Raw genomic sequence first — 16759 nt, 5'->3', positions numbered from 1 at the left:
GAGGAATGAGTAAAAACACAAGTCCAACTTGTTTTTACACCTTTTTTAGGCACTGGGAAGATGCGTGTGCTCTAGCTTTTCATTGACCCAGCCAATGTGGCACAATATTATATAGGGTCTGAATTCTGTGCCTGGGTAACTGGGAGTATGCCTGATTTAATTCTGCCTCTAGTTTCTATTTCAAGCCTCCAGATATGACAGTCTTCTGAACATCTGCTGGTTGCGTTCCTGTGTTTCCTTAAGTTCTCATGGTTGTCAGTGAGTCACTTCATGGAAAACTCTGGGAAGAAGGAAATGGTTTCCCTCTGACCATGTAACAGTTTGGAGAAGGATGGGATGATAATATTGTGTGGGTCATCTGTGTTACTTAGTATTTTCTGTTTTGATTATGTATGCCTGTGGACATGTCATTCTTTAAAGGGAGAAGCTGGGGCATGTCTAGGCTTATGTGACTAGGAACACCTCAGGGTTTCTATTGCCTGTACAGTGTTGGCACAAGAGTGGAGACCCCTATCCTTGTCTTGGAAATGTCAGAAATGCTTCTTTCAGACTGCTGGTGCGGCTCACCAGTGTAGCACGTGCGGGGCCTAATGCAATGTTGATAGCGCAGACGATAATAACAGTTCATCTCTTTTCCACAGCCTGCTGGGTCTTGTTGAGTGTCCCTACTGCAGTGGACCAGAATAGCGACAGCCTGAGGCCATTTCAACTGTAGCACCTTCCTCAGCCTAGGTCACCAAGTCCTGGAATCTGAGCCTGCAGCTCTGCCTCTCCTCCTAACTTCTTCCCTCCAGAGCTGATAGCTTTTCTCACTCCCGCATTTTGCTCCACCCCGTCAGTCATGGTAGAATAGAAGAGCAGTCTTCCGTGTGCAGCACTCAGTTTTTCAGAAGGAAGGGATATCTCTTTTATTCACTTCCCACTCCAGTGTGCCACAATTTACTGCTTCAGATTCCTTAAGTAACTTTTTAGCCAGTTGAGCAAGGCAGCTACCAGTTATTAGCATCAATTTCTGCTGCTTATTAGATTTAAGTCTTCAGAGAATTTCATAGCTTATTGGAAGAAATCACTGATAGGTTTTCATGTTTTGCGTTGTTTTTGTTGTTTATAGAAACTATTTCTGGGGCTGGAGAGATGGCTCAGAGGTTACGAGCACTGACTGCTCTTCCAAAGGTCCTGAGTTCAATTCCCAGCAACCACATGGTGGCTCACAACCATCTGTAATGGGGTCTGGTGCCCTCTTCTGGCCTGCAGGCATACACACAGACAGAATGTTGTATACATAATAAATAAATAAACATTTAAAAAAAAGAAACTATTTCTGAGTTTATATTTAGTTCTCCCTCTCCCCCCAAAAAAATCATCCCTCAACTGTCCTTGCCTTTTCCGTGAATGGAATTTAGGACCGAATTCAGGCCAATATTAAAATAAATGAAATTTAAAATACTAAGATTTTTCAAACTCTGTATCTCTTAGTAGAGTGAAAGCAAAATGAAAACCAAAACCATTCTGGAGAATTGTTTTAAATAGTCTGTGTCTGTGTCAGACCAAAAGACCCATGAGAAACACGTAACTCCAGAATATATATCCCCACAACTTCTATACGCTGACCAAATGTTTTACCTCATATGGGCTGCAAAAGAAAAATAATAGCTGGCTTAATATTTTCTTGGCTGAGTGTATCCCTGAAGAAAAACAGATTAAAGGTAAATCGACCTGAGGACAGCCGTCACGTTCCTGCAGTGATGGTAGCATGTTTGTGATGGCGGAGTGATTTGGAGAATGTTGACAATCCTAAACAGTTTGTGTGTTCACAGTCCGTTCATGGAGACGTGGAGCCCTTCTGCTCTGGGCTTGTGTACTTTGCTTGTGTTTCTATTAAGGTCCTTCTAACATTTTCTGCTCACCCTGTGATGATTAAATTGTAGATAAATTTCATATCCGTGTATTGACACAGATGTGAATTCTGAGAGATCATAAGTCTAATGAATATTTTATATCTTTTATGGCTGTGTTCCTGCCTTTAGTCTCCACACCACCACAAATAAGAACAACAACAAGAGAAAAGTCTTTGTGAACTCAATCTTCCATTTAGAATTTTGATAATAGAAATACTTGGTAAAAGTTACCTTTATGGTCAGTTTTCCTCAGCACTGTGAAAGCCTTGGCCATTGGCATTGGTCTTAGATGAAAGTGGGTGTTGGTCAGTGCTGCCTCCCATAGAAAAACCTTACACAGAGAGCTTTCGGGGCCTGATACTCAAGGAAAACCTTGTCTTAGCTGACTTCATTTTTACGCTTAATAGCTGACCTCTGCTGGGGATTTCTTAAGATCACACATTTGCCTAGTAAGACCAGATTCCTGCCAGTCTGTATCACTGTGATCTGATGTGCTAGGAACTTCAGCCTTTCAGACCTCAGCTTTCCAGTTCAGAAGTGCGTGTGCAGACATGACTAGAGGAGTGTCTCTAACCTGAAAGTCCAGCTGCTTCAGACTCTGGAGGCAGAGGCAGGTAGATCTCTCTGAGTTCAAGATCTATCTGGTCTACATAGAGTTGCAGGCCAACCAGCACATCATGGTGAGCTCTTGCCTCAAAAATAACCACCCAAAACAAAACTTTAGGTTTTGAAGTTTTAGATTAGGAGTGCTCCATCCTTTCTGAGTCACATGCCACCAGTGGAAAGCTGAGCTATGTCTAACACACTTACCTTACATTGCATTAGTGAGGCTGCTGCTGTACAAGTGTTCACTTGGCCGTCATCTGGCTCCTGACCATAGGTGATTTTCTCTGTGCTGCTGGGTTTGAATGTAAGGATGTTTTACGTGTCAGTCCCCAGCAGACTGCAGAGGTAACAAAACTGATCTTGTCTTTCAGTGCAAACCGCCACCACTGCACCAAAGACATGGAAGAAAGTGAAAGAGCGGACCCGAACCCCAGAAGAGGTGTTAGAGGCAGAGGCAGAGGTGAGTGACAGCCCCCTTGAGCTTCTCCCAAGACCAGTGATGTCATTTCATGAAGACGTCATTTTCTTTTTCTCTTTCTTTCTTTCTTTCTTTCTTTCTTTCTTTCTTTCTTTCTTTCTTTTTTTTCTTCCTTCCTTCCTTCCTTCCTTCCTTCCTTCCTTCCTTCCTTCCTTCCTTCCTTTCTTTCTTTCTTGATTTATTTATTCATTATGTACAGTGTTCAGCCTCTATGTATGCCTGAAGGCCAGAAGAGGACACTAGATCTCATTACAGATGGTTGTGAGCCACCATGTGGTTGCTGGGACTTGAACTCAGGGCCTCTGGAAGAGCAGTCAGTGCTCTTAAACTCTGAGCCATCTCTCCAGCCCCCACTTTCTTTTTTTGTTTGTTTGTTTGTTTTGGGATTTTTGTTGTCATTTTGAGACAGGATTTCTCTGTATAATGGCCCTGGTTCTCCTGGAACTCACTCTGTAGACCAGGCTGGCCTCGAACTCACAGAGATCCACCTGCCTCTGTCTCCCAAGTACTGGGTGGGATTAAAGGTGTGCACCACCACTGCCTTGCAACATTTGGCTTTCTTGAGATAACATTTTCCAATCAGATCTTGGTTTATCAAGCTAAAAATCTAATGTGGGGGGGTCTTTGTTTTTAAGACTTTTGATAACATGTTTGATTTCCTTGAATAATTGTTGCTCGTCTGTGAAAATATTTCTTCTAAATAGTTAAGTTTGGTCGACTCTTCCTAGTTAGGAACTGTGTGTTTGGGATGTTATTTGTGGTTTTATTTGTTGTTTTGTGTGTTGTGTGTGATTTGTTTGAACCTTTATATTGAGGTGCAATCATGTACATTGGATGTATATAAACCATCCATTGGATGTCTTAGTCTGTCACTTTATCCGTAACTTTCTAGTCCATCGCCACTAACCTGGAGATGAGCTAGCTGGGCTGGTCACTGAGTTCCAGGGATAGGCCTTTCTGTGCTCTGGGGACCCAAAGTCAAATCGTTCCTCGTGCCTAGCACTTCGTATTGGACATTCCCAGCTGGCTTTCTTGATAGTCCCTTAAACTCTTCTTTTCTTACTTTTTACTGAAGATACTATATGATTACATTTTAGTGGTTGCTGTATTTTTCTAAAGGAAGGGGGCATATTTACAACTTAGACTTGGACTGAGGAGAGAGATTCTCAGCCTCGCTCCATTGAGTCAGCTTGTGTTTGTGTTTGTGTACCTGCATTTATGTCATGTTCCATGTGTCAGAAAACAGCCCTGTGGAGTCAGGTCTTTCTTCCTCTTCCGCCTTTGTGTGGATTCTGGGTATCCAACTGATGTCATCAGCCTTTCAAGGCAAGTGTTGCCTGTTGAGGCTTCTCACTGCCTAAGGCAGCTTTCAAATAATTTTCTTACGAGGCCCTTGTTTCTATGAAAAACTTGGTCTTGTTCACAAAGCTAATGGTATCCTTTGTTGCTTCTGCAATCCTATTATTTTCCTTACGCGGCGCTCTGTTGATGTCACAGTGAGTTCCCTAGCAACCACTAAAAAGGTGTATGGATGTGACATCATTGTGCTGCTGAGGGACAGGATTTAGCACTAGGTTAGAGAGGTACAAGTAGTTGGTTTCTGCCTTGAAGCTTGCCGAGAAAATGATGTTCCTGCAGAGGATAAGATACTTCCTAGAGGCTGGGGAGTCACACACAGCCCGGGTAAGGCTTGAGCAGTGCATGTGGATTCCTCTTGAAACGACGCCGGGTTTGGCTCATTCACTTTAGTTTACTCTTTTCGTGTTGTGCTCTGGACCCATTCCTAAGAGTCAATGAATACTGAGTGGATGAACCTTCACATACTCATTGTTTTCTTCAGTGTGGAGGTCAGGACCTCTTCCTTTTAAAAGGTTGTGGTACTAATATTCCCACCACAGCCCTTCAGGCCACACAGTGCATACACTGTGTCAGTAGGTGAAATGTGGTTGTGTTCCATTAAACTTACTGATGTGTATTGAAATTGGAATTTGTTTTTAAAAGACATATCCTCTTTTTGGTATAGCAACCGAGGCAAGAATAAAAATTATCCTTAATTTGTTACAGTTTATGAAAGCAGTTTGCGAGCCAGAACCAGACTGTGGGCAAGAGCTTGTTGTAGCCCTGGTTGTCCTGCTGTGGGGATGGGAAAACTGCTTTGGTTCCTTGCGAAGCAGCCACTCACTCTAACCACACAGTGTAAAATTATAAGTAGTGAGGCTAGAGGGGTGAGAGAATGGGCTCCTTCCCCAGAACACCCTAGCACCTGTAGTGGGTGACCCATCCCTGTCTATAACTCTGGCTTTGGGATCTGATGACTTCTTCTGGACTCCATGGGTACTGCCACCCACATGAATGTGCACACACACATACCCACAGAAATGAAATGTTTTTATAATTCTTAAAATAGTTTCTCCTTTTCATTTAGTCTTGATTCAGGAATCATAGTCCCATGCTTTCCTACAATAACAACCATTAGAGCAGTGTATTAAGTACTAGATGCTTTACCTTCATTTTCACAGGGAGTCTCACCCTTTCGTACATTATCTTCTCAGTCTTTAAGAATAATATAGTTAAGGAATAGTTAATGTGCGACTACATACTGGTGTTCATAAAAATGTTTTGTTCAGTCATTTACAGCCTTAAAAATGTACATGAAAATACACTCATTTTAGTTAGGCTTGGTGGCACACACAGGTGGATCTCTGAGTTCAAGGCCAGCCTGAGCTATAGAGTGATAGTGTGTGTTCCAGGACAGTAAGGCCTACACAGAGAGAGCTTGTCTTTAAATAACCATAAATAAATAAGTAAACAAACAAATAAATAGGAAGAAAAAAATACTTTAAAATTGCTCCTTAAGGACCAGCAAGATGGTCTCCTCAGTGATTCTGTATCCTCCTCACATTGTGGCTTACTGTTCATGCCACAGGTGTCTTGTGCTTCTTTTGTGGTTACAAATTGAATTTTCCAAGTTTCAAGTCTTTGTTTATACATGATTGCCTGTTTCTGGTTTTAGGAAATGACTTTCACTTCTACACTTTACAGGTCTTAAGTAAGAATTTTTAAAACTGTGATATAGACCTGGCGTGGTGGTGCATGCCTTTAATCCCTTCATTCGGGAAGGAGGCAGAGACAGGATCTTGTAAACTCAAGGCCAGCCTGGTCTACAAGAGCTAGTTCCAGAACAGCCAACTGTTGAGGGGCAGTGGGGAAGAATGGTGATATGGTCTAGTGATAGAGCCTGTGTTCCCCCTGCTGGAACGCTGCAGCAGGGAATCTTTTGATGCCCTGCACTGAGTGAAAGTTGTAACTCTAGTCATTGTCAGTGTACGCAGAGCATGCTAAAGTGCCAGGTGCATGGAACTGACGCCCTTCTCTTAACCATGTAGCTTCACCCAGTCTTCTTTTGGCAAAGTTGAAAGTGGCCTACTTGAAAACATCATTTCCAGCCTATTTTCTTAGAATTTGATACCTACATTTGAAAGTTTAGATTGCTTGCTTTCTTTTTTGTTTTGAGACAGTGTTTCATAGATCACAGACTAGCCCTCAAGTTTCTGCATGACACCTGCTACTGATTTTAGAAAGTTTGCCAAGTAGCCTAGGATGACCTTGAATAGTAAATGGTATGAATGTTATCATGTAGGTGTTGTCTTTTGTTTCTGTTTTGATTTGTTGAGACAGGGTTTCTCTGTGTAGCTTTGGTGCCTGTCCTGGAACTCGCTCTGTAGACCAGCTAGCCTCAAACCAAAGAGATCTGCTCCCAATTACTGGGATTAAAGGTGTGTGCCACCACTCGCGGGTGTAGGTCTTTAAATCATCCATATCTATTGATAAAACGCTAAAATGTGTCTTTCCTTGTTATCTCATGTATTGTAGGAAAACATTGCTACTATTTTTCAATACTTAATTGATAAAGTAAAAATGTTTGAGTTTAACAAAATTGATGTAACATGATTGTCTGCCGAGTACCTTCCGTCAGAACCCCTTCCTTGTGAGTGCTGGTCGGGAAGGCTTGTATTCAGGGTACCCCCTTTACCAGACACTTCACTTCACAGAGAACGCTGGCTCAAGAGTCCAGCTGCTCATGAAGACCTTTGACATCTTGCCCAGCACCAAGACTTATGGTAGAAATGATCTGAGGAGTAATAGTTTCTCTTGGCCTATAAAATAGACTCCCAGAAAGGCACTGTTCTGAGATTTTTTTTTCTGTAAATGAATTCTTGTGTATGTGTACTTCTTTATAATGGCTCTTGGATTCTAACAAGTTATCAGATTTTGTAACTACCTATGGCCTCTTTGTAGAGTATGATTATAGGACTCTAATTCAATTTCCCAATACTCTGTTCAAAGCTAGAGGCATGTAGGAGCCTCTGCCCTCTAGTGTCTTTTGATATGTGATGAACTACAAGAGGGGACATACTTGCTTAGATTCTGACCTGGATTCTTTCCTGCCATCAGCTTTTAATAATTAGCATGCTTAGCTGGGATGGTCACTTGGGAGGCAGAGGCAGGAGTATCCTTGATTTCCAGCCTGATCTATATAGTGAGTTCCGAAGACAGCCAGTACCACACACAGAGAAACCCTGTCTCAAAAAAGGAGAGAGAGAGAGAGAGAGAGACGAGAGAGAGAGAGAGAGAGAGAGGAGAGAGAGAGAGAAAGAGGAGAGCACAGTTCTTCACGAAGCCTTTACTATATTTAGCTTCCGTCGGCCCCAACTTGAAGCATTTCAGTAGCTGTCTGAATTGTCTGTCATGTGGGAACTGATGAAATAGTTCTTGTGCCGTGTGCTGAATCCAGATACTCAGCTTGAGTGGCGTGTTTTCCTGTGTTTTGTTATTTTTTTGTTTTGATGGAGTAGTGTATGCCTTTGTTATGCATATTTAATGTGAGTTCTGTGTTGCCCTGTACTCTAGCCTAAAACTGAAGAGGAGCTTCCAGATGACATAGTACTTGAACCTGAGCAAGATCAAATGAATCAAGGGTTTCACTTTGAGAGAGACCCATCTGCCCCGAAAAGAGTGAAAGCTGGGGAAGAAAATGGAGATGAAGCTGAGCTTCTACGCAATGGTGCCGAGAGTACTTCTGAGGGGGAAGGAGGCGACGCCAATTCAGGCTCTACCGATAGTTCTGGGGATGGGATCACCTTACCATTTAAAGCAGGTAAGTTGGCCCTGACTTCCTGTGTCCCTTCACGGTTTCCTTCTATGTGGTCTTAAGGAGATGTTTCCACAGATAAATACTCATTCTAAAGTAAGATTTACAGGACGGATAGGTTAGCCCAATATGGCGCTTAGTGACTAGTAAATCTAGAGTCCTGTCCAAACCTTACTGCCCCAGAGCAGCAGCCAGTGGGAATCTGCAGCGCAGCTTGTAGAAACGAGGCTTTTCTCTTTGCGCTGGTCTAATGGGTATTGTATTGTAGTGGTAAGCAGTGCCCTGAGTGTGGACATTCCCCGTGCTGCAGATTCAGGGGTTTTGTCTATTTTCCCCTGACCAAACTGACTCTTAGTGACTGAATGTTTGTACAGACCAGCCAGGTAGAGTGGACCTGCATAGCGAGGAGGTGCTACAGAGTTGGGGTCATGAGCTCTGGAGGGTTTCGTTCACAGCCGGACACTGTGGGTGCATTCAGACCCTGTCCTGGCATGACGGAGGTTTGATCTGTTCTCAGCACCTCAGTAACCACTGCACGCCTGATTGCTGTGGGACATTATGGAGGGCCTTGCTGTCGGCATGTGGAGAGGTGGCTCCTTGCATGAGAAGTTTGGGATTGGTGAAAAGTTTTCTTCCTCTGCCAGTGCAAAGTAAAGTTGCAGAATTAGAATGTAAAAATGTGAGACTTGGAGATAGCCCAGGCCAGGGCTTTTCAAACTGCTGCATTCAACTCCTTGTACAGGCTACAGTTGCAGAGCAATAAGCAGTAAAATTACAAAGCATAATAAATGAAAAATGTTGCAATTTTTTTGTCATAAGAGTTAAGTGTTGCTCTGAGAAACTTATTTCAGTTTTATGTTTATCTTCATGAAGTCCTTATTTCTTCATTAATTTATTTGAGTCAAGATCTCGTTATGTAGCCCAGTCTGCCCTCAACCTTGTGTCGATCTTCTACCTCAGCCTAACGAGAGATTGATTATAGGCACCGTCCACCACTCCTGACTTGTCACTTTTTAAAAATGGTTATTTATTCTTGGGCAGATTAATGCATCTTGATCATATCAACTCTCCAGCTCCTTCTTCTCACGTCCCCCAGTCCCTGTGAACATTTGTGTCATCCAGAATGTTTGGAAGCCACTAGCCTATATTTTTTAAATTTTTTAATTTTTAAAATTTTTAAATTTTTATCTAGTTTTTAATGCTTGGAAACTATTCTACCACTGAGCTGTGTTGCAGCCCTATTTTTCTGTTCACTTTTGAGACTGTCTCTCATGATGTCACCCAGGCTACAGCAGAAGTCACTCTGTATTCCAGGCTGACTTTGGCTTGCAGTCCTTGTGCCTCAGCCTCCAGAAGAACTGGGATTACGTGCATATACTTCCCCAAGTGGCCTGTTGTGTGTGCACCACTGCTGTGGGTGGGCTTTTTGAAATCATGGTATTATATTCGTACTGCACGTGGAATTTTGCAACTATTAAACAAAAAAATCCATTTGCCTAAAACCTTCTTTTTAAACTTGAGGAACAGTATTTCAGGTACAGTCTTATACCAGATCACTAAACACTGACGGTGACCACCAGCCTATTCTTCACAATTGTGATGACACTACTGTCATTGCCCAGTTGCAGGGTCCAGCTCTCTGATGTCGTTTGACTTTGTAATCCAGTGTGTAGCAGTAATGGTTGGGAATGGGGCAGTTTAAATCCTAGGACCCAATAAATTACCTAATTTTTAATAAATATAATTAATATAAAATAGATTGCTACCCTGGCATGATCTGGGGCTTGATTCTGTTCTTCTTCCCCTCTGAGTTTCTCTTTGTATCCTTGGCTGTCCTGGAACTTGTTTTGTAGACAAGGATGTCCTCAAACTCAGACCTGCCTGCCTCTGCGTCCTGAATGTTGGGATGAAAGGCATCCACCACCACCACTACAGCCTTGATTTCATTGAGTTTTGTCAAAGAAGGAAAGGAGAGAAGGAGATAGTGGCTTGCTTTTAATGTCCAATAAAATTTCACATAGAATTTTTCTAATTTTGCATAATAAAGGTAAGGCCAGGGGTCTGGAAATGGCTACACCCTTAGAAACACATACTGATCATGCAGAGTTCAGTTCCCAGCCTTAACCTCAGACAACTCACAACTGCCTGTGTCTAGGGGATCCCATTCCCTTTTCTGCCTCTGTAGGCCCTGCTCTCATGGGCACAAACCCACACAGAGACACATACATACACATAATTAAATGTTTTAACTGATTTTTGTTTTACAAGGGTGAGGTTATATAGATCATATAGTACAAATAGAAAGGTGAATTCCTATAGCAAACTACTAATTCAAATTTCCTAATAAAGATGAGAGCTAAGACAGTCCTGGTGGTTCACACTTTAGCCCCTGAAGTCTGAGCTGAACTCCATAGTGACACACAGTTTCCAAAGACACAATGACATTTTCACTCAGAGAACCTGTAAGTCAGGGTGTTGTAGAGGAAGAGTGTGGGTACCCTTAGCTTTCTTCAAATTAAGCTGAAGACAAAGAAGAAAATCTCTGTTCAGCTGACTAGATTTTCATTGTCTGAAGCAAATTGTTTTTGTTTTGTGTCATTTTATTTACTTTTTCTTTTCTCTAAAATAACATTTTTATGTGAGCAACCAACCATATGCCGACCATGTTCCCAGGAAACTAAGTCTTACCCAATTCCTACGGTTTTCTTGGCTTAAGGTTTATTTACTAAAAGCACTACTGTATGTCCTAATGAGACTGTCCAGAGGTTCTCATGAGGATGTGTAGAAAGTGCTTGCTCCTTGCTTTGGCTTTCCCAGTTTCGAAAGAGCCAAGACTGGTTTGGAGTGTTCATTCTTTCAGCTGTCATCCTGTGCTGGCTTTTTCAGCTGGCTCCTTTGTTTCCTTGAGGAGGTGTTGAAACAGGTTTGGACAAACAGTTTCTGCTTATGATGCTCTTTTTAGAGTCCTGGAAGCCTGTGGATACAGAAGGCAAGAAGCAATATGACAGGGAGTTCCTACTGGACTTCCAGTATATGCCTCCCTGTATCCAAAAACCAGAGGGCCTGCCTCCCATCAGCGACGTGGTTCTCGACAAGGTAAGCCGCATGCTCGGGAGAAAGCCAGGTAGTATGAGTGCTCCTGCGACAGGTGCAGTACAAGCAGCTCGTAGGGAAATGCTTGATCATAAGCATCCAAGTGCCACACGCAATGCTTGAGAACTAGCTGTTCCCAGATTCCTGTCTTTTTTAGTATACTGAAAAGCATGTTTAGGCCCCTTCTTCAGTACTGATTTTTTTTTTATTGTTGTTTCTTTTAAATTTTATGTGTATGAGTGTTTCACTTGCATGTATGCTTCCAGTGCCAGTGAGGTCAGAAGAGGGTGTCAGAGATTCCCTGAAACTGGGGTTGAGGATACTTGTGAGCCACACTGTGTGGGTGCTGGGAACTGAACCCTGGTCTGCTGCAGGAATAAGTGTCCTTAACTACTGAGCCCTGAGTGTTGGTTTTTAAGACTGTATTAATGTGTCTGTTCATTGTTTATTCTTCTAGTGATGGGATAAAACCTTCTATGAGGTGGAGGAGGAGGAGGCAAGGCTGCACTCATAGAGCTCTTTCCCAGGTTCTAAACTTTGATATGGTAGCAACAAGGAGGGGTCAGAAACCCGATGAGATAGTTACAAAATGAAGCTTCACTGGCAGGTGACATAATTCAGATATTGTATATATAAAAATTGTCTTAATAGTTACTTAAAGTGATTAAAGTCCCTAGACCTTTGCATTTAGATAGACATCCCTATTTTGAGTTTTTAGTATGTATTTCTTACTTTATGTGTATGGGTATTTGCCAGCATGATTGTATGTGTATCACGTTTGCCTAATATACATACAGGCAAGAAATGGGTATCAGATCTCCTAGGCCTGGAGTTCCAGATGTTGTGAACTGTCATGTGGGTACTGGGAACTAAACTCCAGTCTTCTGCAAGGGCAGCAAGTGCTCTAACCATTGAACTGTCTCCCCAGCTTCCTTCCTCTTTACATTTGGTTTATATGGTGCACGGTGAAAATTATTAAAGTCAGGGGTGTTTATTTAATAAAGAGAGTAGGGGCATGGGGTGAAGCATGGGTAAAACCCTCGCCTCACAGGTCTAATGCCGATCATCCCTGGAGACAGCCATGACATCCTAGGGGCTCAGGAGCTAATTCCTTTGGTGGAGAGTCCAGGACTTACCTCGTCAGCTCACAGCATCACAGAAGTCTGTGGTAACTTTCTGGCTCTGAATGAGCCGGAACTTGTGTGCTTTAAGCTTTTCTGTGCTTCTTCATGCGTGCAGATCAACCAGCCCAGATTGCCAATGCGAACCCTGGACCCTCGCATTTTGCCTCGCGGACCCGACTTCACCCCAGCCTTTGCAGATTTTGGAAGGCATACGCCTGGCGGAAGAGGCGTGCCTGTAAGTGCCTGTTCCCTATAACAACGGAGTCAATTAGAAAGCTGTGGTAGACATCTTGTTTGAGGACAAGAAGTGTTGTTATTGTATGTTGAGTCCTGTGATCAAGAAGTAGAAGAGGCAAAGACGACCCTCCATAGCGTCCTTATGAATATTAAAGCAAAAGCACAATGCACCTCTGCGTGCCTTTTTCTGTACTGAGTTGGTCTGGTCTTTGTCTCTGGCTTCTCTGTTGAAGTGGCCTGCACATACTTTTGCTGTAGCTCCAACCTTGGTAGGATTCTGAGACATCACGGTCACCTAGAGCGTCCATTGACACCCAGCTAATCCTCTCTGGCTTTGTTTCCTCAGATTTACTAAGTACACAGCAGGCATGGGTTGCCAGTTTTGGAACTGAGCACAGCCCCAGGCTGCACTCCACTGGTGGTAATGTCTGTGTCACCCCTAAGAGTTTACCTGTGGGGTGCTGACCGGCTCTTTTTATTTATGTTTAGACATGCTGTGGCGATGTAGTTTTTGTTTGCTCTCATTTACTCTAGGCCATGACAAGTGTAGCATTGGTAACCTACAGGATGCCATACACACAGTGGCAGGCTTTTCAGAGGAGGAAGTGGCATCTGCGCTGGGCATCACACTGTGCCCCTGCTTGCTTCTTCGCAGAGCAGCAGGTGTCTGGGATGATTGGTTATTCTCTGGCTGGTGACCTCTGTGCTACTCGCGTTTTGCTCAGTGTTGTTCATAAATCACTCCTGAATGGTAGAGATTAAGGTGCCTCCTTGCCATGTACCTTCCCAGTTTTTATTCCTAGCTTGTTGTTCATTGTTTTCCAATAGTTGAACCAGAGGAAGCCGTGTAAGTTGAGAACAAGCTGTATCTTGTAAAATAGTGAAAACAGAAAATGAGTAGAGAGAGGTGCTTAGTTGATAAAGTGCTTGCCACTAAACCTGAGGGCCTAAGTTCAGTTCCTAGAATGGAACTCATGTGAAAAGCCAACTGTAGACATGATAGTGCTCACCTATCACCCCTACACCTTGTTTTCAGTCTGTCATAATCACAGAACAGGATCCCATGTGTGGGTTGAAATTATGTATGTACATGGATGGGTGGGCTGTAAGTCATTCACTATATGGAACTGTTTTTAAAGAATATATATATATATATTTTTAATACATACTTTAAATTTGATGATTTATAGTATCAGTGGAAACTACAGCTATCATCTTAAACTCCAATAAGAGTTTATTCCAGAGCCAAATATGAGTGGTCAAGGCCCAGGAAAACAGATTCAGGTTTTTTCAAATATCATATTCTAACTTAGTGGCAGTTCTGTGACTTTTTGTACTAACAGCAAAAGAGTATCATTCTTCAAATATACAGGTGGAGATTTTAGGTAGGGAGTTGTAACCAAGCAGGGAAATTGTGGCCTCAAGCCTCACAGGCTGTCGGATGACATTCTTATCCCCTCTGCTAGTGAAGCTAGTGCTTTGTTAGTCCATGCCAAGAGAATTGCCAATGGTCACAGGGACGTTAGGTCAAACACAGAGATGGACAGTAAATTGTATATTAAGGGAGCCAGGACAATGTGACTTGGGACCTGTGACATTCAGCTTTCCAGGTTCACAGAAGCTCAGATACCAGTTTGCCTTGTTTGTGACCTTTTAACCCAGGGTGACTTTCCTCTGGGAACTGAATGAAGCGGGTGAAGAGATGGTGCAGGTTATAGTCTCGAGGTCTGCTCACTGGTGTTTGCAGTAGTCTTTGTAAATGACTATCTTCAGATAAGATACATGTGTGTATGGTGCACGTGTGTGACAGGGCATGTGCCTGTGGGCATACCTGAGGTCCATATCTGGTGCCTTTCCATATCACAGTTGACCTTACTCTTTGAGACGGTATTTCAGCTACACCGGCTAGCAGCAAGCTTCCAGGATCACCTGTGTCCGCCCCAGTCCACCATCACTGAGATTACAGATGTGCTTTGTCAATTCCATGCATGCCTGTCTCCTACATGGATGCTGAAGATTGTGAACTCCAGTCATTTTCTTGTGCAGCCTGCTCTTTAACACCCGATCCATCTCCCGCCCTCACTCCATGGCTTCTCCATGACTTTAACACCCGATCCATCTCCCGCCCTCCCTCCATGGCTTCTCCGTGACTTTAACACCCGATCCATCTCCCGCCCTCACTCCGTGGCTTCGTGACTTTGCCATTTCATTTTCTCCAAGTGCATCTGTTCTGACGTTTTCATGTCCAAGTGTGGGTTGGATTGAATGTCTGGAAACGTTGTTCTTGAATTATATCCACCAGTTGAAAAGATAACTTACCCACAGGATCTGCCTCAGGAACCTCATCTGGATCATGAAATCCAGACTGTCTTTGGCTGAGTGAGTGTCTTAACAGAGTTGTTTGACCTAGATATTATGTAGAAGATTCATTTGTAAGTGAGTGTCCTCAGAGCCTGGTTTAGGAACTGTCCCTGATGGAATTTTCCTAGTCTTTAGTCTTTCTCAGTTAACCCATATTGTTTTTTTGTTTTGTTTTTGTTTTTTGTGCATTGGTGTTTTCCCATGGATATCAGGTCTACTGAAATGGAGTTACAGACAGGTGTGAGCTGCCATGTGAGTGCTAAGAGTTGAACCCAGGTCCTCTAGAAGAGCAGTTGATGCTGTTAACCACTGAGCTGTCTCCCTGTCTACTTGTTTGTTTTTAATGTTTGCGAGCCTATCATCAGTGCTGTGTCCTTATTTTGTTCTTCTGACAATCTCAATGGGGATTCAAACTTTTATTCTGATGCCCACTTGTCACTACCATTCCTAGTGCGTGATTGATAATTGGTATAAGACAGTTACCTAGTTTGGCAGCAGTCCCAGAAGAGGGTCCAAGGAAATCCCAGCAGGAAAGAAAAAAGGAAAACCTAGCTGGTGGACCAGTGGCTCCAAACCTACAAGGAAAGTGGCTTTTTCATGAATTCATACCCCAAAAGTTGGGTGTCAAATGTAGCACAAATTCTAATTGTTCTTAATAATAAAAACCCAGAGTCAGATATTAGGGGTGAAAACCGAAGGATCAGAGAAGCAGTGCGGCCAGACACTAGAGAGAACTTTTACATCTACCAATGCTCAAACTGAAGGGACCATCATGTCCTTCAGACTACTCTGAGCTCCTGTCTCTTCCCTCCTTATACTCCTCTCTCCACCCAGCCATATAAGTCCTGTCTCCACCTCCCTAGTGCTAGGATCACCTCTGTGTGAGCGGTTTCTTTTTTTAGCCAGATTTCAATCTTATGTAGCACAGGGTGGCCTTGAACTAACTGAGATCCCTCTGCTTCTGTCTCCCAAATCCTGGAATTAAAGATGTATGCTACCACTCCCTGGCCTCTAATGGCTTAACTCTGCCCTCTGATCTTCAGGCAAGCTTTATTTGTTAGATTACAAACAAAATATGACTACAGGGTCTCACCTTTAGCTCAGGTGGACGTTTCTGTGTCCTGTCCCGTGTGCTGGGATGACAGGTGTATGGGTGTGTGCTACCACAACTGGTACAAATAGTTTCTTCTTTCCTGGCTTTTTTTTTTTTTTTTTAACAGCTAGTGTTTGGGGCAGATTGCCATGTGGTCTACTGTGAATGTTTGTCATTGCCGTGGCTGTGATTCGGCCACTGTGGCCTGTGCAGTGCAGTTTCCCTGGAGCACAGGTTTCCTGAGCAGGACTGGGAATGGCAGTTTATTATCCTTTTGGTACTTTAAGAGGTAGCGATGTTGTAGTGATGGTATTCTGAGACCAGTTTTCTTCCTCTTAAGATTATTTCTAACTCGAACACCTAATGCCTCGTCTTTTCATCGAGACTGTTTGCTGTGAACATGAAGCTTGAGTAGCCCTCCAGACGCAGGCACTCTGTGTTCTCTGAATGAATGTCATGTACTTGTCCTAGTTGTTGAATGTTGGACCTCGGAGGTCTCAGCCTGGCCAGAGAAGGGAGCCCAGAAAGATCATCACCGTGTCTGTAAAGGAAGATGTGCACTTGAGAAAAGCGGAGAACGCTTGGAAGCCCAGCCAGAAGCGGGACAGCCAGGCCGACGATCCTGAAAGCATTAAAACGCAGGTGAGGGGGTTGTGCCTGTGCTCTGTGAGCTTGAGCTTCCCTTGTAAGTTCTTCTGCCTTTTTCAGTATGTGGAA

The 16759-nt window shown here is 43.2% G+C and overlaps 1 protein-coding gene across 1 annotated transcript in view; it reads left to right on the top strand.

Annotated features, from left to right (window-relative positions):
* The window catches only part of Eif4g3 (eukaryotic translation initiation factor 4 gamma 3), a 239637-nt gene that overhangs the window by 176057 nt on the left and 46821 nt on the right, over positions 1 to 16759 (top strand). Inside the window, 5 exon segments of the mRNA XM_042055219.1 lie at positions 2876 to 2964; positions 7894 to 8140; positions 11097 to 11230; positions 12467 to 12586; positions 16514 to 16684. Coding sequence (XP_041911153.1) covers positions 2876 to 2964; positions 7894 to 8140; positions 11097 to 11230; positions 12467 to 12586; positions 16514 to 16684 — 761 coding nt within the window.

The sequence above is a fragment of the Arvicola amphibius genome, chromosome 6 (assembly GCF_903992535.2).
Source record: "Arvicola amphibius chromosome 6, mArvAmp1.2, whole genome shotgun sequence".
Classification (NCBI taxonomy): domain Eukaryota; kingdom Metazoa; phylum Chordata; class Mammalia; order Rodentia; family Cricetidae; genus Arvicola; species Arvicola amphibius.
Note: the sequence above shows the minus strand (reverse complement) of the source record. Positions and strands in the feature narration are given on the sequence as shown.